General features: G+C 45.0%; 2 protein-coding genes across 10 annotated transcripts; both read right to left on the reverse strand.

Annotated features, from left to right (window-relative positions):
* On the reverse strand, nucleotides 1-7,670 carry LOC139536043 (double-stranded RNA-binding protein Staufen homolog 1-like). Of its 4 annotated transcripts, none has more exons than XM_071336159.1 (16): nucleotides 7,466-7,670; nucleotides 6,290-6,608; nucleotides 6,093-6,214; nucleotides 5,665-5,815; nucleotides 5,330-5,483; nucleotides 5,010-5,184; nucleotides 4,514-4,609; nucleotides 4,166-4,384; nucleotides 3,824-3,967; nucleotides 3,430-3,576; nucleotides 3,175-3,253; nucleotides 2,717-2,874; nucleotides 2,357-2,524; nucleotides 1,631-1,753; nucleotides 1,260-1,348; nucleotides 1-1,043 (listed from the first exon to the last, which is right to left on the reverse strand). In XM_071336159.1, exons 2-16 carry the CDS (start codon nucleotides 6,477-6,479, stop codon nucleotides 959-961), a joined length of 2,100 nt encoding a protein of 699 aa, XP_071192260.1. In that variant the 5' UTR covers nucleotides 6,480-6,608; nucleotides 7,466-7,670; the 3' UTR covers nucleotides 1-958. The 4 variants fall into 4 exon arrangements, with proteins under 4 accessions (XP_071192260.1, XP_071192258.1, XP_071192259.1 ...); XM_071336157.1 differs by having other exon boundaries at nucleotides 5,330-5,486; nucleotides 7,466-7,669; XM_071336158.1 differs by lacking the exon at nucleotides 7,466-7,670 and adding an exon at nucleotides 7,072-7,424 and having other exon boundaries at nucleotides 5,330-5,486.
* Nucleotides 7,671-7,934: 264 nt separating this feature from the next.
* Nucleotides 7,935-23,131, reverse strand: LOC139536042 (protein polybromo-1-like). 6 transcript variants are annotated; one of them, XM_071336151.1, is made up of 31 exons: nucleotides 22,989-23,127; nucleotides 22,302-22,451; nucleotides 21,971-22,068; nucleotides 21,602-21,749; nucleotides 21,177-21,326; nucleotides 20,693-20,878; nucleotides 20,396-20,494; nucleotides 20,006-20,183; nucleotides 19,646-19,862; nucleotides 19,244-19,385; nucleotides 18,904-19,001; nucleotides 18,383-18,524; nucleotides 17,915-18,052; nucleotides 17,614-17,725; nucleotides 17,218-17,425; nucleotides 16,622-16,922; nucleotides 16,192-16,328; nucleotides 15,753-15,964; nucleotides 15,462-15,644; nucleotides 15,222-15,379; nucleotides 14,325-14,567; nucleotides 13,782-13,927; nucleotides 13,312-13,469; nucleotides 12,935-13,118; nucleotides 12,132-12,300; nucleotides 11,490-11,688; nucleotides 11,092-11,205; nucleotides 10,372-10,533; nucleotides 9,625-9,689; nucleotides 9,255-9,453; nucleotides 7,935-9,013 (listed from the first exon to the last, which is right to left on the reverse strand). In XM_071336151.1, exons 2-31 carry the CDS (start codon nucleotides 22,437-22,439, stop codon nucleotides 8,850-8,852), a joined length of 4,848 nt encoding a protein of 1,615 aa, XP_071192252.1. In that variant the 5' UTR covers nucleotides 22,440-22,451; nucleotides 22,989-23,127; the 3' UTR covers nucleotides 7,935-8,849. The 6 variants fall into 6 exon arrangements, with proteins under 6 accessions (XP_071192252.1, XP_071192251.1, XP_071192254.1 ...); XM_071336150.1 differs by having other exon boundaries at nucleotides 12,093-12,300; nucleotides 22,989-23,126; XM_071336153.1 differs by lacking the exon at nucleotides 10,372-10,533 and having other exon boundaries at nucleotides 12,093-12,300; nucleotides 22,989-23,126.
* Between the last annotated feature and the right edge of the window lie 13 nt (nucleotides 23,132-23,144).

Here is a 23,144-nt window from a genome sequence, read left to right on the forward strand (position 1 = left end):
TTTTGTTTTGTGCGTGATAGCATACAAGTTTTACTTACATTTCATGGGGAGCAGAGAGGTGGTTTGACACTGAGGGAGGGACAACAAGGGGAGAGAGGGGGGATATCGTGCTAGGACCGTACGCAACACAGACTTATACTGCCCCGACACCTCTGACAGTGGGGACAGACAAAATCACAGGACATCACACACGCTATACTTAGTCACAAAACCTTCGCAGCCCTACATGGTAATGTAGATAAACACTGTTCACTTGCGGTGGTTGTTATCAAGCACTCTAGGAAAATCAACAGTGGTTCGCTAGCTGCATCCCATCCTTCTATGGGGTCCCATACTACTTCACAAGTAAACACTATTGTAACAACCAGACCTGGGTTAAAAAGCTATTTTAAATCATTTCAAATACTTTAGCTGGGCTTGATTATTCCATTGCTCCAGGCAAGCTCAGAGGCAAAACGGCAAACTCCACCCATCTGGCACTCATAAAGCAAACTCTTTGAAAGATTTCATTCGTTTTTTAACCCAGGTCTGTTATTAACAACCCCCCAATAATTCCAGGGTCAATGAAGAATTAAACAACATTTAAAAATAAGAGAAAGATCTCATTAACAGAAAAAAAAGGGAAAAATAGACAAAACACTTCTTCTCAAAAGCTGATTTTCACAGTTATCATATTAACATTATTCCATCTTATCTCAACATATATATATATATTGGATATGATGCAGCAATTTTTTTCCTATAAAGCAACAAAAATAATGAATAATGTGCACAATTAAACAAAATCAATTTTTCTTCTATCAATCTTGTTTAACTGTGAATATTTTGGAACATTTAATACAATATGAACACTAGTGATGGTTGCCCTCAGCTTCCTGTGGAAATCTAAAACAGCCTATCAGAACAGTGTTAGTTTTCTTTTCGTGCTTCTTTCAAACAACCAATGGTGTGCGTCTGTCTACACAGTGCCATCCAGAGTCTGTTGTCCCAAGGTGCTTGAGTTAGCCTGTTTGATGATGCCCTCCATGTCCTGTTTACCACACCTACAGAAACCCAACACAAGACAAACAAGTGTTACCAAGTCATATGGACCTAGTTCTCAGGTTGGAGAGAAACTAGGATTTCTGAAAAGCTTTTGGACTGTTTTCGGAGTTTTGCAACCCTAGAAAACAAGACAAATATATTAAACTATTATTATTCAACCTCAATAAGTGTTCTCTTATTGGTCCTCATCTGACCTATTAGATGCATGGTCTTACCCAGAGAGTGGTGCGTTCCCTGTCCTGTCATTGGTCTGCTGCTGGTGCTGGTCCAGCTCTGACAGAATCTTCAGGATATTCAAGGCAGCCTGTAGACAGAGGGAGGATGTGGAATATTTGATGTAGCCTATATCATCATTTCCCTATTGCTTGTGCTTGTATGTCTGATTTAGAGCATCAGCGTCGTGTTCAGAGGGCACATGTGTAACTTTGTGAACATGTCCAATATACTTTTTTTAATAGCAATGCAGTGCCTTAGACCGCTACGCCACTTGGGAGACCAGCTTTTTTTTTGCTACGGTGTGCCCTAATGAACAAGATCCTGGTCTAAACACTAAAGCTCCTTCAGTGTGGTTGTGTGCGAGTCTAACCATGTCGTGACAGGACTCCACGTCCTTGCCTATGCCGTGACTGATGAGGGGGGGCTGGGAGGAGCAGTTGATCAGCGATACAAATTCATTCTTGTTGTTTTTGGGGAAGTCTTTGTATTCCACCTGCAAGAAAAGCAACAGAGGATATTAATACTAACATTAACACTCCACAAAACATTAATATAGTCGTTTCAAAAACGGGGTCGCGACCCCAGGAACTGCAGTGGGATCGCCCAACAACAACAATAAGGTAGAGATTGTATGGGACAACATGCAAACATTTTTGAGAAAGATCATTTTAAAAATGTAATAATATTGAGTAAATATACTTATCAGTTTCTTATCATTTGGATAAGAGATGAAAATGTAATGAATTGAAGGTTATTTGTTGATGTAAAAATGTATGAATTTACTGATTTTAAAGTTGGGGTGGGGTGGAGTAGCCAGAATTTTGTGGGAGAAAAAATTATGTCCCCAGATATTCTGGCGGGGAAAAAATGCGGTCCCCACTGAAAAAGTTTAAATACCACTGCATTAATAAAAGGTTTAATTGTGTGTGTGTGTGTTTGTTCGTGTGCGCACACATGCATGCGCACCATTGTGTCTATGACTACCTGTAGTCCCTGTACATTAGGCCAGGTAGCTGAGCAGTTTGGAGGGTCTGGTCAGGAACCCATGGGGTAGGTGTTTGTGTGAGTTAACGTACATGTGTGTGTATGTGTGTACCTGCAGTCCCTGTACGTTGGCCAGGTAGCTGAGCAGTTCAGAGGGTCTGGTCAGGGGTCCATGGGGTACTAGATGACCCACACTGTTCTGGCTCTTCAGAATGGTATCGGCGGTCAGGGAGGCACCAGCGTAAAGCAGCTCATTGGCGATGATGGCCGTCAGGGTGGCCTTAATATAATAATAACAATACTGTTTATTTGCATAGTGCTTATCTTGCTAATCAAAGACACTTTTACAACAAAATATTGAAGAAGTAAAAGAGAACATCAAAGGACTAAAATAAACATACAAACTGTGAGGTAAAAGATAGCAGAGCTAAAATAATACCAAGGCTAATTCCACTAAAACAAAGGGACACACCTTAGCAGGGTTGGCCCGGGGACCGTAGTCCTTGTTCTGGTGCCCCTGGCTAGGGCTGGCCCCTACAGCCTGGGCCACCTCGGGCACCATGAGCAGGATGCCTGCTGGGAGCTGCTGGTGGCTGAGGAAGGGCAGGCGGTAGTCCTCTTCCTTGGAACCTGAGAGGTGGGGGGGGGGAGGGGTCGCCAGAGACATAGTCATGTAAAACAGGAAGGAAGGAGAACACGGAATGAAACACCCATGTAATGTAAAAGTATCCCACGTTCCAAAATACTAAATCAGTCATCCCGCATAACACTCTGGGGGAAGTTTGTGGATTACCTATGCTCCCCAAAAGAGACAAAATGGTTTAAGTCGAGTAAGTAAAACGTCTCATACCAAATCCAAACAAAGTGTACTGCATAAAACAGTACATATCAAAATATGTGTAGTTTCAACCCTGCGCCTGAACCACTCACCCAGCGACTGGCTCTCCTCCACAGAGCCTGGCTCAAAGAAGGTCACTTTCCTCCCGTCTCCATTTTTCTTCAGTGGAACCTTGGGTCACATGATCAACAGAAAGAATACACGTCAGTTGACGGCTCAATGATCATTCAAGTCAATACAAACTATCTCTGCTATGTACTACTGGATAGATAAGCACATGAGTGGAGTCTAACTAAACCAGTGGTCTGGATGGGATGCCTCTGGTGGTTCTTGGGGACCTACTGTACCTTTTCGTCCGTTTTGAGCGCAGGTTTGTGGGGCTGCGGCTGAGGCACTTTGAAACCTAGAAGCTCCAGCATCTTCTCTGCTGCGTTCTTCTTCGCTACCTTCTTACTGGGGCCCAAGCCCTCCGCACACTGACCACACACCGTCACCTGGTGACCACAACTACAGGTCAGAATCAGAGAACCATAGACACTAGGGAGATCTGAGAGAACTGGCCTAGATAGGCATACACACTATGGCGCAAGCTCCACATTGCCCTCTGATAGGCTAGGTGTTATATTGCTCACACCTGTCCAATCCCGTCAGACCTACACAAGTGCCCTAGGCCAATAGTATGGGGTTGATTTGGTCAAGAGCAGGTAGTGGTAGGCTATGTGCCAGGGCCTCCTGTCTCACCTGCATAACAAACTCCCTGCGTCTGGGCAGCCCCCTCTCTGTCAGCATGTTGTACTCTGGTTCCTTCTCTTTCTTAGCCTGCTGGATCTGAGCCAGTCTGCTGATGGGGTTCATGCCCTGCCCATATTCTGGACTGGTCTGCAGCTGGAGGGGGACGGAGAGAACATGCACAAGATCAAACAATCCTATAAAACAATTTTCCGACCCTGCAAAAGCTTTCCCCATCACCCCTTCTCTCCCTTCTGTTGCCCTTCAAGAATTAACAATGGCCTTCTTAGAAGCCCTTGTTCTTTTTAATGATGTACTCTACTCTCCCTGACCTCATCCACCTGGTCCTCTCACCTTAATGATGGACTTGGTCTTCTTCTTGATGCGTGCTGGCTGCATCTTTTCCACGCAGGGGATCAGCTGGGGCAGTCTCCTCAGTTCCTCCAGCACAGCTGTAGCTGCCAGCTTCTTAGCAATCTTCTTACTCTTGCCCTCGCCCTCACCACAGAACTCCCCCACCGCCACACGCACCATGAAGCTCTTCATGTGGGGAGGACCTGCCTCCTTGAGAACCTGTGGGAAGAAGTAAGGGAAAGACAATTAGAAAAAGACTTGGAAAGGTATATCCTCAGGGGAGAGAACATAATTAGTTCCACTATATAACTGGACTGTTAGTTGAGCCAATACAGGACCAAAGCCTACCTCAAAGTTGACAGGCATGTTCCTCTTCAGTGCGATCTCAAACACCTGGCTGATTTCTGATTTGTTGAGGTTCTCTTCAGTGTCTTCTCCATTCATCTGAAATGAAATAGAATGTTTTGACACAAACTATCTGACAGCTGTGTATGTTGCAGCAGAGTGGCTATAAGATGCAGCGGAATTGCTCTGTGTGGCAGTATTGAATCAAATATGTGCCCTTCACGTTGTGAAGCAGACCGGTGTAGTGATCCATGTAGCAGGTGTTGCCCTTTGGGAACATTTCTGGTATTTTGCCCAAACTTTCATCCAACTTTTTCCAGGAATCCCAGTTGGAGTATTCCCAGAAACAGAAAGGAATAAGCAGGGACTGTTCCATCCCTAGTGTTTTCTCCCCAGTTCTGACCCCAGGCAGTTCTGACCCCAGGCAGTTCTGACCCCAGGCAGTTCTGACCCCAGGCAGTTCTGACCCCAGGCAGTTCTGACCCCAGGCAGTTCTGACCTCAGGCAGCTGCTGCAGCAGTATGGGCTCCTTCTGCAGAGTCTTCAGGGCCTTGGAGGCGGCGTCGTGTTTGGCGAGCTGCCGCGTACGCCCCTTCCCGTGGAACTGCTGGCCCCCGATGTTCAGCTCCATGTGATACAGCACCGGCCCCACCGGGGGAAATGGGTAGTAGTACCTGACCACACACCGAAAAGACAGGAGACGCTCAGGTATAGCTTTTACTGACCGACTTACCTAATCATGCTGTCCTCCAATAAACGCCTGGGGCATTAATTGAAGTTTTACAATGAATACCCCCCCAGAAAAACAAATGGACGTACTGTTGCATGGAGCGTTGGTAAGGCCCCGGGGCCCTGATGTTGTAGTTGAAGCTGGGTGGTCTCATCCCGGGGTAAGGGTCTATGGGCTTGTACATAGGCTTCATCCCTAGCTTCATACAGAGGGAATTCAGCTCCACTGTTTGCGTCATGCATTCTACTGTGGTAGTACACACACAGACGAAACAGAAAACAAACAGAACACATTAAAGAACAATAGGCACCAAAACTTGAATACACCTAGTGATCAAACTCAAACCCTATTTAATGTAGACTACTTAATGCCACTGACTATCAATGTTTCCCTATCATGATACTGAGCAACTCAAAGTGATGACCTGTGTTGTTGCGGGTATTGTTCCTCATGCTAGGTTTGGGCATTGTGGTCTGGGCCAAGGCTGTGGCAGCTGCAGAGTGTTGGGCCTTCTTTATGCTGGTCCCCTCTGCCTCCCAGTGCTGATCCCCTAGCGATAACCGCACTGAGAAGATCTGGGAGAGTAAAGAAACAGAAGAGAGAAGTAGATAGGGATAAATCTCTGTTATAAGTATTAAAGAGCAGGAAGGTAGACATAAAAAGCACACTGATGACTGATCTTTCCAGGCTTGTGTTCAGTTGGCCAGAAATGGTATGGCACTATCTGAACTTGTCCAACAAGAAACATTTGTTTTTATATTCAGTTGCAAAACCTTTTGCTACAGTGAGTGTATCCTTATAAACACGACCTAAGTTTGCTAGTGAGTACCAGTGGCTGGGTTGTTGAGTTACCTTGGAGTGAGCTGGTCCTTGCTCACAGAGCAGCTTATACTCAGGCTGGATCTTATTGAAACGGGCTAACTCATTCACCAGACACATGGGGGTCTTCTCTTTAGGGTTTGCCATGTTAGATACTAAAAACAAACAAACAAAAACAGATAAGCCCATTGAGAGAGACACACAGACAACTTTGACACACACACACACACCTGTGGAGGTGGGGCTGAAGGGAGTGGCTGAGCCCAAGGGCAGGGCTGAGCTCCGGAGAGGGTGACTGGCGCTCTCAGAGGGCAGGGGACTCGAGGCACAGGGGATGCTGTACCCTGGCTGAGGCTGAGACAGCTGCTGCATGGGGCTGGCAGCAGCGCTGGACATAGGGTTACCCGGACACTGGAACATACTGGCTGGTTGGGTTTAGGTGAGTCAGGCGGTTAGCTCAGGTTGAGTTGAGGTGGGTGCTTTTCAGTGCAGCAGCGATAGACGTTTAGTGTTTATTGGATTTTGAGAGGAGTGACTGCAAAGATCTCCCTGAAGAGGATAACAAAGACAATGGTATAGAGTTTGTTTTGGGGTAGCTTGTTAACTGCATTTTGAGATGCCACATTCGCATCACTACAACAAAGCCCACTGTCAGTGCCTTGCACAACTGGCTTTCAGGGGCCTTTGTTGTTCCAGGCCAGCAGTGACAAGACAGAGCAATTAATACGTTGCAACACCTGACAACACCCATGCATGAAATGGTTATAAGGGTGCTGTGATTTTGCGTCAGACATAAAACATGAATGGATTGCAATATATCCAATACAGAGAACATTCAAACGACAGATATTTCCCTGCAATATGGCTAACATAGTCAGTATACCTTAATACCAAACTTGGTGAGAGGACAACTTTAGAAGAGTGTGTCGTTTGAAGGTTCTTTGTAAGGCGTGTTCCGCTAGCTACAACGTCTAGCAAGCTGGCTAACTTCGTTTCATAACACATAACTTACCTACTAACGTTAGTATCCAACTTCTGGTTGTCTAGACAAATTAATGTGGTTGTGCCATTTGTTTGCACGCTTGTTAAGTACCGGTAGATAGCCATCGAACCAAGCCTAATATTAAGCTAGATATGCAAGTTATCTAATTATCGAGGCGACGTCAATACATTTCACACTCACGGCGTTTGTATTTGAATTTTAAATGTGCTTTGAAAACAACTACAGTATAGTTATATTTTGTAATGACACGTTTGCATCCGGCATAGCTACATCTGAAGCACTGAGCTTATAAATGAACGATCCGAAGCCGCAAGCTTAGCTATCTAACGTTAGGTAACTCCTGCAGCAAATCATGTCTGGCTAGCATTTAGCTAGCGTCTAAGAGTCGTCTAATAAACCTCACCTCGTTATCTTTCTGTTCAGTTCTTAGTTATTCCATTTGGATACGTTGCTTAAGTGTGGTATTGGTTTGTTTTTGCGCCAGTGGTGTAGGGTTTCCGTGTGATTTTGGATCAAAATGTTTCTAGTGAAGAGGTGGGGGAAAGGCAGACAAGGCAAACACTAAAGAGAATGGCCCAATCTTGGCTGTCTCTTCCGGGAAATGACATCGTTCAGCTAGGAGGATGTCTGCCTGTAAAGTGGACTATTTTGTAACTAATGAATGAACATTAGATATTTCATAGTATAGACATACATGTCTGTTAGCCACAGACAAGCAGATCCATAGCTCCAATAAAAGGCTCAGAAACCTTTTGTGAAGACTACATATGAGAGTGGCCACACCTAGGCCTGTATTTTATGCGGGATATCTCCCGTTATAAACCTTGTGATGCATGGGTGAATCAAAACAGACAACACAAATGAAACAACCATAAATGTCCTCAGCAAATGTATTTTGTCAGTGACTGACCATAAGCTGCTAAGAACATGAACTTACATTGAGAAATCTTCACAACCATGATACAAAATAAAGAAATGACAAACCTAAGCTTATTCTGCTCTAAAAAATATAAAATCCATGATTGATTCACTATAAAATATTGCTTCTCTATCACCTAATTCTTCTTCCTGTGTCCATTCTACGATGAGGACAGTGAGCATGTGACAGTGGCCGTGTACCAGGTCAACTACATTGCAGACATTTGCATTGAATCAACCAATGGTTGTGTAAGGAATTGTATTAGATATTGGTAACTTGTTTTGACAACTTCTCAACATTAGCTATGGTTGACACAATATACACACTCCCTCTTTCTATTGGACATATGCTGGACTCATTGGACACATGCACGACACCCACAACTCCCCTCCCCCATGACAATCACTCAGACACACACAACTCAGGGTTGGAGCTACAGACAAAGAACTATGTCAGGAACCAATGGAACGTGGACACCAGGCCTGTTCAGGACTACCCAAGACCCAGATCGACCAATCGGAAGGCCAGACTCGCAGATCTACCTACTTTGCTTGTTGTCTATATAATACTGTACGGTTCTTGGAACTATCTTTTTCCCGGACGATTCAATAGGAATCAGACAGAAAGAGCCTTGCTGCAAGATTTTACTAAGATATCTTTACATGTGATTAAACGGCCTTATTATAAAATTATCCACCTCGTCCTATTGTCTCCTCTTGTTCTCCTGTCAACAGTAAACGTTTTACTAACAGTTGTGTGCCATATCATGTGGTTAGCTAATATGTTAAACACCTATCCAAGTATTTTGGAAATCTGGCAGGTGTCTGCAATGTAGTCAGCCAGGAACACGTACAGTTGTTAGAGGTTTCTACAAGTTGTACGCCTGACGTATGTTCAGTGAGTCTCGAAGCATCAAGTCCCGCAGGCGCCACAGTGCGTCTGCCATCGTCGTGTGGGCTCCCTTGCTCTTCAACCAATGGGAAGGGAGCCTGCTCTCCTGCTCTTTGGACAGGTGGACATCTCTCCTACGTGCTGTGGAAATTACATAATGGAAATGTGACACTTTACCCATCACAAGTAATAACACAAACCCCAAAAATTCAACAATAAATACACCTAAGAGGACAGCTATTCAAGAGAAAGTTAGAAAACATGGTAGTACAGTGAGAAGGAAATTGTTGTAGTTCATTCAGTATACTGTAGGACAGGTGCATGGAAAGAAAATAGGCAAACGCAGTACAGAAGAACAGCAAATTTGTGAGTAGAAATATACCTTTGAGAGATTGGTCCCACTTGCTGACAGTGTTGTTCTCTGCGTTCAGGCCCTCAATGTACTTGAGGTAGGCCTCAGAGTGGAGCACCCTCTGGGTCTTGGGCGGTGGAGCCACGAACATGGGGGTCGTGGGCTGGAGGTGGGAGGGTTGCCCTAGCTGGCCAATGCCTGGGTATGGTGGAGGGGCCTGCATCCCAGGCTGAGGGAGATACAGGAAAACAATAACTTTCCCACTGCATTTGGATACAATATAACATATGGAACTAATGGAAATCCAATCAGGAATCATACACAACATGCAAATAGTTCCAGATGATAGAAAACAGTATCAGTGCAGTAGCTCATTGGTCATTGTAAGTTCGACTTTTACCTGTTGCATGTAGTGGTGGCCTCCGGGACTTCCTTGCATGCCATTCATACCAGGACCCATCATACCTATCACAACGAGTTCCCACAAAATCGTGACAAGACGGCAAGCACTGTTGTATGAGGGTAATAGTTGCTGCATGATACATTCATAGTGTAGGCTATATAACATGGTGGATGTGCATAGAACGCATGCTGTAAAATAAATGCGTGTGATCTTTACAGAAACTGACGAGATAGAGGGTTAGCTGTAGTCATAGCTCCACAGGCATTACATGGTTTGTTCATGTGTTAATTGAGGCGAGCATGGATTCCGATGTTTGAGAGAAATTAGATGTGTAGAGAAGTAAGTGTGTAGAGAAGTAAAGGACGGTGGAACCCCTGTAGTGCTTGACGGACAGACGGACTGAAAAGGTAGTCAGTCGCACACTATATAGCTACGATGCAGAGCATCTTCAATTCAAACTGTCTGTCTGCCAGGCAGTCAAGCAAGCACCTCTACACACTACCTTCTTTACTTTCAATTTGTTTTGTTCTGCAGCTCACCAACTCTGGACTGCACTTTATCTCCCAGCAGACAGAGATGTTTGGCAGCCTGAGTGGTCAGTGGGCCACCACAGCACAGCCTGCCTGTAGACCAGGTAAGCCCCTCCAGCAGGAGAGACAGACACGACTGACTGGGAGCTACTGACTGACCAGGACAGGTGTGGCCTTGGCCTGGAGTGGACGGTGGCTGGTTGTGGGTCCTTACCCGGGTGGGGCATGCCAGGGTGGTACCCAGGCATACCTGGCTGGAAGTGTTGGGGGGGCATCGAGCCCATATGGTGAGGTGGCATTGGGCCCATACCCAGCAAGCCCTCATAGGGGCCCTGCATGGGCATACCGTAGGGGGGGCCATAAGCTCCCATCATGCCTTAAGAGGAGGAGGCAGGGAACGAACAACAACATATCCATGCATAAGTGACATGCAACTGACATGCACTACACATATTAAATAATATATATATATATATTTTTTTAAATTGTTCAACCAGTTAGTAGGCAAAACAAGCATGGTGTTACTGTATACATGCTGATGGAATGAAATAAAAAGGTTAAATAAAACAAACACTCTTCTTGGTCATGCAGTTGATTTGGATCATGCATTTGATGCAAAACAAATAAACTGATGGAATACTATACATTTTAATTAGTAGCAACATAAACAAAAACAACCACAGCCTATAATGAGGATGCAGTTGAAAGGCACTGGAAAATTTTCAGATAGGAGAAAAAGGTAAATAAATAAAGGTTGAATCGTTTTAGCAGTCCAGTTTCATTATTTCCTGGTTGTTGCTAAGTCCCAAGCGATCGTGCTGTCTCCCTGAATCACAAATCAACCCCTAGCCCCTATTCTATAGAAACATCTGTGTGCTTAGGGGCTAGTGGTGTATTTGGGTTTCGCTGCCTGTCTCTGCGAGTAAGGGGTTACCTGGACCAGGCGTCATTCCCATCATGGCCCCTACTGGGGTACCTGCTCTAGGGGATGCTTGCTGCTGGGCTGCCCTCTCCCTCTCCTGCTGCTCCACCACCCTGGCTGCCCGCTCTGGAACAAACAGTAACATGCATGCTTAGATAGATTCATAACGCTAACATTGAAGGGACATTACAGTCCAAAATCAAAGTTTGTCAGATGTTTGGCATGGGATTTGGACTACTTTCGTGACCTGAAAACAGATTATGGAGTGTAATAATGTCCCTTTAAATAATAACATTGTCACCTGGCTGGTACATTGATTGCAGATCTCAACCAGTGTATGAATCTACTGGTGTAACTAAAAGGCTTTGTATAGAAACCTCAGTACTAGCATGCTTCCCTGGCCTTCCTACCTTCATACTCCACTTTCTTGGGAGCCTCCAGGTTCCTCCACTCGGTTCCCACCAGACGGCTGAGCTCCCCAAAGGAGAAATCAGGGTGGCGGGTCTTGATGACTGAACGCATCTCACTGCTGAACAGGATGTAGCCGCTCATGTTCATCTTTCTCTTGGCTCCATCCTTCTTAGACACACCCTTTACCTTGGGCGTGGACTGTGAAGAGAAACAGGGGGTAGATGGGTCAATCAACAGTAACACGTACAGTTAATGAATTCAAGCTCAATTCCATAAAGAGATAGATTGAGAGGCCCTAGGTAGTGATGTCTGGCCTGGGTAGTGATGTACACAATGGTTTTGTAGGAGTGTGTGAAGAGCTTTAAGATCTTGGAATGATGGTAATGGGTGTAAAATCTGGGTAGGGCTGTGTGTGATGCATGAGTGGCTGAATGGAGGGGTTATGTGGGGTTGGGTGCGTTTTTGCTTGGAGGTAAGAGACTTGTTGGGGCAAAGGTGGGTGTATGCATGGAGGTGGAAGGGTAAATCTGTTGAGGTGGGTTGTGTGTGGGCAGAAGGGTACAGCATTTGGGCAAAGGGTGTGGGGTGCGTGGATGTAAGACCTGAGGAGGGGTGTAAGGCATGATGTCCAAATCGCTTGCCAGAGGGGTCTGCATGATGGGCATGGAGGGAGTCTCTGGAGCCTCGTCCTCATCCTCCAGGTCATTCAGATCCTCATCCCCCTCATCCATGTCTGCCAGCTTCATCTCCAACTCTTCAATCTTCTTATTCAGCAGAGGAGACGGCTCCTTCTGGGGCACTATCAACTTCCTGGATATGAACCAATCAGAGAAGAGGGTTGATACCAGCCAGACAAGAAACTCACATATGCTATCAAGTGAATAAAATCTTTGGCTGCAGTTCAATTATTTTCCCTTGTTCTCCCTGAAGTGAGCAGAGCAGCTTTCTTAGCCTGTGTGTACACCGGTCTAATCCATGAGGGGGAGTGAATTAGTTCAGTGCACACTTAAGGGGGAAATTGGAATAAACGGAATAGGACTTTTACCTGTTCTATGTTAAAGGCCCAATCAGCAGTTGAAACTATAACAAAGCAACCTCCCGACCACTGTTTCTGTAAAAATCTGAGAGATGCGGCTGGAGAAATGTAATCACTCAAATTTATGGACACAGCTATGGATGCAAGGACTGACCATCCATGTTATTAAAATTATAGTTTAACCATGTTGAGGCTATACAGTGTTTGTTTACAAACACTGGAGAAAATTAAAAAAAAGCTTATATTTTGGGTTCTGATGGGGTACGACATTTGAACTAAGTTCATGAGGCATGCATAAGTTATAATCTTCTAGAATCGATGGGTACATAGGATTCATGCATATTTCCTAAATGGATGAAGCAACTGCTGATTGCCCCTTTAAATGTTCAGTATGTGAGTGGCTCCCACCTGAAGTAGTAGACCTCATCGTCCACCACCTTAGCGTGGAGGGAGAAGCGCTTTAGGCCTTTAAACTTCTTCATTTGCTTCTCACTCTCGATATAGCGGCTCTCGCACAGCAACACGTCCTCCTCAGACACCTCAGTGGGCCGACACGACAGGTAGTCCTTAAAGGACGACACCACACATTTACCTGCAGGAGGGATGGAGAGAGAGAGTGATGGTTAATTACAGGACCACTCCAGGGGGTGCTATATGTCGGAAACGGTTTTCAGAGACTAGTCTGGCAAAAGTTTGATAATGTAAACAGCAATAATGTCTGCATTTTAAGTGTAGATTGAGTATTTGCATGTTGAATGTAGTGCGGAAGCCTTGTGGTACGGTACCTATGACGCAGGTCATGGGACATGTCTCCTCCAGGTTGCTGAGAAACACCTCTCTCTTGTAAAACATCCTGGTGGGCTCGTGTTCAGTCTCCTCTGGGTGGATGAAGATGGGCCCGAAGAAGAACGCTGCTCCGTCACGCACCCACAGCTTCTCTATCCTGTTACAAGCCCAATCAATTAAAACAGAACTGTTAGCTTCCTAATTGTCACATTCACAGACCTAAACCACATTTCCATATTGAAAAACACAAAGCTGACTCAATTATATTTTTCTGGGACTTCACATCCCATCTCCTTCGCCTTCTTCTCAACCGTATGGGAGAAGTAGGTCCAAGGTGCCTCCTCTCAGACCTTGTTCTTCAATACATTTTGAGGAGGCGGCGAGAGGATGCAAGGATTCGACTAAAGAGCCTCTCACACACACACACAATACATATGAAGAGAAATACTAGAAGGTTTGATTGACATACCTGCCGATGCGTGGTTTAATGAGCTCATGTGACTGGATGTAGACACAGTCTCCCACCTTCAGCCACATGTTGTTGTACTGGAGCTGGTCATAGTACTGACAGCCTGGATCCCCTCCAGTCATCTCCACTGGCACATCCTCCCGCTCCTACACATCACACAGTAGGAGAGCACACACACTCAGTAACACCGATACAACAATATTCAGCTTTACCCCTCTAACACCGTTACACCTTTTACACTAAGTGTACTGTGCCGACTGATATTTTCCTTTCCCATTGTCCATTACAGCACAGCTCCAGCAACTATGGTGGAAGCTTAACCAGTACAGCTTGTCTCAGTTTAGTTTGGCTCAGCTCAGTAATATTTAATACATTCCAATGTTTAGTGTTATTTAATATTACATCGGAGGTATTTGCCCAATGATGTGTTGCCTTACAAGTACAGTAATTGTGGTGGTCTTGTGTGTGATGGACATGCCCAATAAGCAGGACAACGGCATTTCACTCTAAAATAAAGAGACCCCCTGTGCTCAGTCTTCTCACCTTGTCGACGATGCTGCGGCTGCCGTTATCAGCCACGGCCAGCAGTTTCTCCTGATCACGTTTGGCATACATCGAGGCCACCCGGACGACGGGCAACGGCACGTCCCGAGGGACAAACCTCACGGCAGTTGGCACGGCCCACAGCTTGATCTTTTTAAAGGCCTTGTTCCTGGCAGAATAACGGGACTCACAGACGTACACGTCCTCTGGTCTGACTCCCTCAGGCTGCAGCTTGAAGTAATCCTGTAGAGGAAGCACACGGATGATCAGTGTGTTGGAGGGGATCAATTTAAAGCAAGGCAATGGCTAATCTTCATCACACAATGAGAAGTTCTTTGGAATACAAGGTGATTTGTAGATCAGTGATTCTGCGCAGTAGGACTGTAATATGTGGTGGGGGGGGGGGGGGGGGGGTAAATCAATATATAATATCCCAATATGTAACTTTGATGATATAGCATATCTTTTTGACAATATTGCGCTAGTTGGCTGTACCTGCATTAAAATATCAAAATAGGGAGTTTTAGGCACTTATTTCAATGACTGATCAAAACTTGTTTTTCATTGGCTCTCTCGTCACTCTACAGCAGACATATGGCGAGCAATATGTTTGGAACCTTGAATCGCAATAAAATAAAATAAAAAAAATCACAGTATCAAATCGCAAACACATTGTATCGGCACCAAAGTATCGTGATAACATTGTATCGTGAGGTCCCTGGCAATTCCCTGCCCTAGCAGTCAGTGTAACTTATATTACAAATGACATTACAATTCAGCTCAAATAATGATGTTATCTAATCCAATAGATGAGCATAACATTTCAATTGAATTACATACATCTATGGTGCAGGTGTGTGTATTATCAGAACCGTTCAGATAGAGATATGACCTTACCTTGACAAACATGACCATGCATTTGCCCAGTATCTTGCTGACTAGTACTTTGTTGAAGTAGTCACTCTTGAAGACCTCTTGCTGGAGGAACTTGCGTGTTGTCAGATGGAAGGTCTCACCGGGCCTGTAGAACCAACAACCATACAGCCACTTCTCGCCTACACACATGGAAAAACATAATAACACATTACTGACAGTAAAGCAGTGTGTGTGTCTCAAAGTGTGTGTCGTGTTGGTTACCTGCTTCGTCCTCCCACAGGCGCTCGATGCAGACGATGTGAGGCTTGCGGTTGGCCTCGGCTGGCTGCACGTAGACACAGTCTCCCACGTGGTAGGTGCTGTTCTCAAAGCTGCAGTCCTGACTGTACATCCTCTTTGGCCCCGCACCTCCCCCAGCTGGGTCCTCAGCCTTCTCTCCCTCCTCTGGAAGCCACATAGAATATGATAATACATCAACCTCACATTATATACGCTTCAGACTCAGTCACAATCACCTGCACTGACACACACCCGGCCCCACGCATCACACACCTTTATTCTCCTCCTCCCTCTTCAGTTTGTCCTCCTCCATCTCCTTGGGTAGTTTCTCTCTCTTCTCCTGCTCTACGTCACTGTGCATGTGTTTAGAGGTGTAGCTGAGAGCCGGGGAGAGGAGGATCTCGCCGTTCTTACACAGCTCATCTCTGATCTTTATAAAGAACTGCTGCAGCTCCACCGCATCTTCAAAGATCTCAGAGTCTGTCCTGTGAAGGGACAGGGCAAGGCATGCAGGGTCAAAGGTTGAGGGTTCACAGAGAGATCAGTTAGATTTAACTTGGTTCATGGTTTAAGTTGTGGCATGTTTCAGCTTTCTATCAATGCCGCAATCTAGAATCAGATGCATAAACTCAAACACAAAACAAAGACTCAGAAAGGTTGGAGAGCAATTCAAAGCGACAAAGGCCTTTCTAATGATGTGCAGACTACATACCTGTGCAGGCGCCTGGCCTTCTCCAGCACCTCAAACATGTGCTCCTGGAACACGTCCAGCCTGCGGTAGCGTCCTCGCTCCACGTTGGCCCGGATCACGTCAAAGTTGAGCAGAGGCTTCTCTGGGCTGGCCGGGTCCTGTTGAGGTTAGTTAACTTAGTTTAATGGTCGTTCAGAACTTTATTAAAAACTCAATGACTGCTATTACAATAAACATGTTGAACAAATAAGAATTTCTAATAGCTACACATCTTTGTTTAAATCTTAAAAAGAGTCTGACCGGAGGCCATTTGAGTGCCGATTTAGTTTTACCTGTTAGATCACACTGAATAAGATTACAAACAGTGGGCACCTGATCCTAGATCAGCACTCCTACTCTGAGAAACTGAATACGGCCCCAGGTAGGGTATGGACGATCTCCTATCTCTTACCTGGGCAGGGATCTCAGCCAGTGAGTCGCTGTAACACCTCCCCTCCTCGTCTTGGTGCCCGAGCACAGACATAAACAGATTCCTGATCAGCTCCCTGACTAGCGGCCCCACAGCAGGGGGCGAGCCACCCTCCTCCACTCCCTCCTGAAGCCTGCGGGTCTCCAGGAGCACGCGGTGTAGAAGCAGAGCGTCGCGGTAGATCAGGCTCTCTGGCTCGTTGTAGGTACAGGCGTTGTTGAACATTAGGGCAAAGTCTTCCACCAGTGCATCCACGTCCTGATAACGGCCGCCCGCCATGTGGCTGGAGAACAGGAAGAACATAGGACTTTTTCTATCGAAAAGGATTTGTCTTTTTTGCTTTATCGGCTCCCAACCCCAGAGACACACACAGAGGTTGGAGCACAGGGCGCACTTTAGGGGATAAGTGCCTTTCGCAAGGGCACAACACCAGAAGATGGTACATCTAGGATACTGATACCAGAAACCCTTCAGTTGCTGGCTCACTCTGCACCAGATTCAAACAGGGCTAACTTACAGTTCCTGGCCCAGCTCTCTAACCTCTCAGCAACCTCACCTCTAGCTAGCCTGTAGCTTACCTGCGCAGGCGCTCCATGTCGATAGGCCTCTTGATGGTGGAGTAGTAGTCAGGCAGCTCGGCGCGGGACGGAAGGCGCAGGAAGATGGTGGAGATACGTCGCCCCCTGCCGTCTGTGTAGTTCCTCACAGCATCATACAGCTCATTGAGGCGCTGCTGCAGCGGGGTCAGGTATTTATTGGACTTCTTGGGAGACACGCCACTCTTTCCTACAGATAGAGATGATGGCGAAAAACATGCATGTGAAAGGGACAAGTATACACAAACTACAAAAAAAGTAGAATTTTCATGTAAATGTTATCAAAACAACAATATACATTTAGCCTTACCTCACTTGTTTTTTTATTACATATTTCAGAAGTGCTGTTAAACACCCATAGAAAAGAGTCAAACATACTTAGTTTGAGCTTAGGAGATCCCATGTTGTCAGTGCCCTCCTCAGGAGAAGCTCCTAACTCCTTCCTCTTGTCCTTCACTATCTTCTCCAGGATGTCAGCATCATCATAAACCTTCACAGCAAAACACGTCATTCAATCCTCCCTCCCATGTTGTACATTTAGCCCAGGGTGGTGTTCATTAGGGCATAGCAAAACAATTCTGTTTCTTATTGGCCAGGTTCAGGTAATAACTCCCCGTTTTACTTTATCTTATGCCTACTGAACACTTTGTGACATGGCCCTGTGAGTGATTGGTCCTACCTGAGATCCCTCCTCGTTATAGTGGCGTGCGTTGCGGAACATCAGCCTCATGTCGTTCATAAGGGCCTCTTCGGTGGCGTAGCGCTCTGAGCGGATGTTATGCTCCATAGTCTTAAGATCCATGGGCTCCAGGATCACCTGGTAGTAGGGAGGAGATCGGTTCATAGATTAGCCGATCTACGGCATCCGTATCCATACCAACATTAGGGAATAAAAAATGTAAATGTTAAAGTAATATTTTCCATTGCTGGACCAAGATCTATGTTTCAAATAAACAAGATTCTGCTTTGATTTAAAATGTGTGGCTTTTCTCCACTGCAATAGGATGTCCAGTACGCCTCACTATATTCTGTTAGGGGGGGAAAGAGGGGGGGGGAAAGAAAAAATAACTTTTCATCTTTGTCTTAGCAGCCCTAGCAAATCCCCAACTAGTGGATTGTGAAAACCTGGTGTTGACTTCATGCCTACCTTGTAGTAGTCTGCGTAATCCTTCTTGGAGGGCTTCACCATGAACAGATCACAGAGCCTCCGGTTGGTCCCTGCCTCTCTGGCTTCAGTCACTGCAGCATACAGTGCCTTCATACGGTTCTTCTTCACATTCTTCTTATGGCTAAATGGCAAGAGGTGGTTGTATTCAATAAATGTTTTTATAAAAAGTATGAATTTGTTGTACAGGACAAAAATAGGTACAGATAAAATGACTCAATGTTGTTGCTAGAAAATCGCACGACCAGTTATCAAAACTCAACTCCACCTCGATATAAGAGAACGGAGTTGGGCCGCCTGTAGGCAACTTGAATTGAGTCTAATTACCTTGGCAAAGGGTAAACTTAAAAGCAGGAGGGCAGCAGATGTAGATAAACACACAAAAAAAAGTGAGAATGAAAGCTATAGGTGGTTGACTTGGTGTGAGATGTCAACGAATGCATCTATCTAGATGTGGTAATGAAAGAAAGAGAGAGCGAGGGAGGAGTGGAGGGTGGTCCTACCTTTTCTTCTTGGTAGCACTGCCAGTTCCTGTGTCAGAGGACAGAATGCTGTCCTGATCCTCTTCATCACCTCTCCTCAACAGCTCCCTCTTCTTCATCTGCAAAACATTCATTACATATCACAGTCAAGAATAACAATACTGTACTCACCATTCAGTCTTATATACACAGAAACACTACCAGAATTTACATTTCAATGTCTTGTATTCCTAGTTGCATTCCCAACTCACCAACAGAAAGAAATCCTACCAGTGTACTCTGAATGACCGTTCATTATATTCAGCACTTTCCTAAACAATCAACAGTATAAAAGGCAGATAAGGTCCAAGACCCTACTGACCAGCAGGATCTGCTGCAGCCGCAGGGCCCGTTTGAAGATGGCCGAGTTGGGCACGTTGTAGCGCTTAGCGTTCTCAAACATCAGAGTGAGGTCAGAGTCCATCTGCTCCACGCTCTGGTACTCCCCGTTCTTCATCTTCTCCCTGGGACAGAGGACAAGGTCAGTCATCATTCACTGAACGGATGGGTTTTATGTATATCCAAAGTAGCAACAGGAGCTGGGCAAAAAGAAGGTCCAAAGAGTTTTGCTGATCACAAAAAAATATCACATTTGGGAGAAGCAAAACAGCAAGTGGACATGATCTTTTCCTCCAGTTAATCATTCAATGACGTTAGTTACACGGCGAAAAACTCTCCATGTACAGTACCTATAGGACGATGTACTGTAGTAGCCTATTCCTACCTGATCTGCTGGAGGGCGATGGGCTGTTTGATCTGCTGGTAGTAGTCAGGGTATTCTTTCCTGGAGGGCACCTGGAGGAAGGGTTCAGAGAGGAGCTGTCCCTGGCTGTTCCTGCCCCCCCTCACAGCCTCGTATAGCTGGAACACTGGGTTAGCCATGTCCATACTGGAGCTCAGGCACTCCGCCTCAGACTCACCCTCGTCATAACGCACAGAGCCTGGAACACATGATGACAGAGGAGTGCACACAATTAGTCACATATACTTAACCCTACCGAAACAAAGCTATGAAGAGGGTTTGGTCTCAAAGATTAAACAATTCAACTCTAGTTGGAGTGTGTATGTGTTGAGACAAACTCACCAGAGAGCAGGGCGTCCTCGTCACTCTCTGAGCCGTACTGCAGCGCCAGAGTGATGGCAGAGAGACGGTCTCCTTGGGCTGACCTCCGGTTCCTGATGCGGACACTGGTCTTAGTGGGCTCAGCATGGTCGATCTCAGTCTTTCTCTGGATAAAGACCTTCTTGATGGTGTTAGCATCCTTAACATCAAATTACGGAAAGCATTGTGATTAGTGTGCTTTGTATAGCATCTACAGTACATTTTGAAAGTTGTAGACATGCAGTAAAATCTAGAGTACAACATAGCTCTACTGAAACTAGAGACTTTCAGCTCAATTGTACACCAGAACATATAATAAGAATACGGAAATGCAGTATAAAATATATTATATTTAGCATAAGATAAATATACCTTAAAAACCTGAGATCCTGGTTCGTTGTATGTTTTTGCATTTTTCGCCAGAAGGTCAACATCCTTGGCCATGGCGGTGACACTTTTGTAGAACCCAATCTGAAAAAGACAAATAATCAGTAGTAGTCACAAAAGATCATGGTTAGGTTACACAGTTATTTCTTATATAATTATACAAAGCAAGAAATTATGTCAAGAAGACCTATATTAACTTGTTTATGTATCAATATGCTTAAATCAATTAGATGTCAATCAATTCTACACAAATCACAATGCTTCAGGAGGTGAATAGGATACTTGTATTCTCTGAGCGATGGCTCTAAGATCAATGGGCTCCTTGATAACGGCATAGTAGTCTGGGTAGTGCATTTTGGAAGGCAGCTTCTGAAAGAGCTCACTGATGACCCGTCCTGATGTGTCCGTGTATGACACCACAGCATCCAACAGCTGCTCCAAAACCTCCTTCAGGCAGCTCGGTGGAGTCTGCAGATCAGAGCATACAGGAACAATAAGCTATGATCCCATGCACATCCACTGACTATGGAACTTGAGTTACAAGTGTTATAGCGCTTATAAAGAATGGTTCAATTTAGCTTGATAGTAGCAGTTGTAGACACATAAAAAGTGATAATGAACAGTATTAGGTGGTTGACCTGACACGAGATATGAGCTATCGAGATTATTTTATATTCTATGATAGATACACATGCACAGCAGCAAGGAAATCGAAGATCATGACAGAGGTAAAAACTGATTTGTCCAGATGATCTTTGAGCTTTACCTCGTCTTCAGTGGAGAGAGCAGGATTATCCAGCATATCTTCACCATCGTCATCATCTTCATCACCATCCCCTGGCTGCACAAACTCATTCCTGATGTGGACGTAGAGTTCCCACAGCCTGCAGGCCGCCTTGTACTCTTCACTCTCAGCCTGACAAGTCAGAGATAAAACCATGACTAACCTGCAGTGTCTAAAGGATGTTTTTCCTACTACCGGTAGTCAAAGAGTAACAATGTCTCAGCCTGACAAGTCAGAGATAAAACCATGACTAACCTGCAGTGTCTAAAGGATGTTTTTCCTACTACCGGTAGTCAAAGAGTAACAATGTTTGTTATTAGTCAAAGTGTAATGGCACAAAGTACAGCATAATCAAGCCTTCAATAGATGTTCATCTCAGAGTTTCCACGGAACATAGTGTGTGTCACCTTATAGTAGTTCTTGGCATTGTTGAACATAAGCTGGAAATCAGCAGTGAGCTGCTCCACATCTTGGTAATCCTCTGACTTGAGCTTCTGCTGGATCTTGGTCATGTCTATGGGCTGGGACACCACCTCATAGTAGTCTGGCAGGTTCCTGAAGGAGGGAGAGGCAGATAGAGAAAAAGCCTCCAGGTTACTTCTACATTACGTCTATGGTCATTTGGCATGAAATGTTAGAAAGTGGGTTGAAATGGGGAGGGACTACTTGGACATGTCAAAAAAATCAACAAGTTAAGTTTACTGTTACGAATGTTTTGTTACCGTGTGCCCTGATGAACATGACCCACCCATCTCTAATGTCAGATGGTACATTACCTTCTCTTTGGTACCCTGATGAACAGCTCACAAAGCAGCCTCCCCTGGTCATCCTTGTGGTCCCTGACAGTGTTGTACAACTCATGGCACACAGCAATCTGTTTAACACAAAACATGATCAAACAATGTGTGTCAAAGCAGGTTACAGTACACAAATCCAAGTTTGGGATACTTGGATTCACTGCATCACACGAATAAAACATGGCAAAGCTGCCCAAGTGTCAAACAACAAGGATGTTAAGAATAACAAGCTCTATGTAAGGGGATAGCTAGTTTGGCCTGATCTCAATAATTTCATATATCAGCGCTATAACTAAGAAAATCAACTCACAGGGTCTACTGTAGGAACATTAAAGGCTCTTCGTCTCTTTCGTCCGCTTCCAGGAGTGGAGGATGCATCGTCAAAGTCCCCTCCGCTCACACTACTGGAGGGAGAGGTGGCCCTTCTTCTTTTCGAACTCATTGGCATAACTGATGGTACCTTCAAAATAACACACACCGCGTTAGCTTGGTGGCTAGGTAACGCTGCAACTTACTGTATAATATATTATACACACTGACTAGCCCTGTAACCGTAAATAATTGTTTGTTGAGACTAACTGACATTAACGCAAATATGACCATGTTCCCTTTAAAGTTGTTAGTTAACTAACTACTTAGCTTGCTATGTAGCCGCTAGTTATACGTTTATGCTCACGTTAGTTTGCTAGCTAGGTATTTCAAACGCGGGACACGGAGATCTTCGTATACTATTGGTTTATTTCGCTACCTAGCGATACTTCATTTAACTTAACCATAACAAATATAGAGCAAAGGTGGTAGCAGACCGTTAGCGCGTAGCTAGCTAATGTAACTAACTAGCTACTGTAGCTGCTAACATTCCAGCTACAAACAAAGGCGGGCGCCTAAAATGTTCACTACACGCTCAAACAGAAATTCGATCAAATAACTAGCAAGCTAGTTGTGATGTTAGCTACTTTGTTAAACTAATTTAAGCCAAAATGCAACGCTGGCTTACCTCAATTATTGTATATTTCCCTGAGCAAAATAATGTGTTGTACTGAATATCTAGCTAAAGTCAATTCATTCGAAACGTTAGCTAGTCAAACTCCTCCCCATGATTGCCGGAAGTGACAATATACAGCGCGTTCGATTTGGAAAAAGTGAGAAATAG

The sequence above is a fragment of the Salvelinus alpinus genome, chromosome 12 (assembly GCF_045679555.1).
Source record: "Salvelinus alpinus chromosome 12, SLU_Salpinus.1, whole genome shotgun sequence".
Taxonomy (NCBI): domain Eukaryota; kingdom Metazoa; phylum Chordata; class Actinopteri; order Salmoniformes; family Salmonidae; genus Salvelinus; species Salvelinus alpinus.

Excerpts from the sequence above, each read along its gene's own strand:
- LOC139536043 (XM_071336157.1), bottom strand. The coding sequence starts at position 6,479 with ATGTTCCAGTGTCCGGGTAACCCTATGTCCAGCGCTGCTGCCAGCCCC. Across the intron at positions 5,816-6,092 it reads AAGGACCAGCTCACTCCAAG|ATCTTCTCAGTGCGGTTATC; the intron begins GTAACTCAACAA and ends TTACTCTCCCAG. Across the intron at positions 3,254-3,429 it reads CGCTCAAAACGGACGAAAAG|GTTCCACTGAAGAAAAATGG; the intron begins GTACAGTAGGTC and ends ATGTGACCCAAG.
- LOC139536042 (XM_071336150.1), bottom strand. The coding sequence starts at position 22,439 with ATGCCAATGAGTTCGAAAAGAAGAAGGGCCACCTCTCCCTCCAGTAGT. Across the intron at positions 20,495-20,692 it reads CCATCGCTCAGAGAATACAA|ATTGGGTTCTACAAAAGTGT; the intron begins GTATCCTATTCA and ends TGTCTTTTTCAG. Across the intron at positions 17,726-17,914 it reads ATAACGAGGAGGGATCTCAG|GTTTATGATGATGCTGACAT; the intron begins GTAGGACCAATC and ends TTTGCTGTGAAG.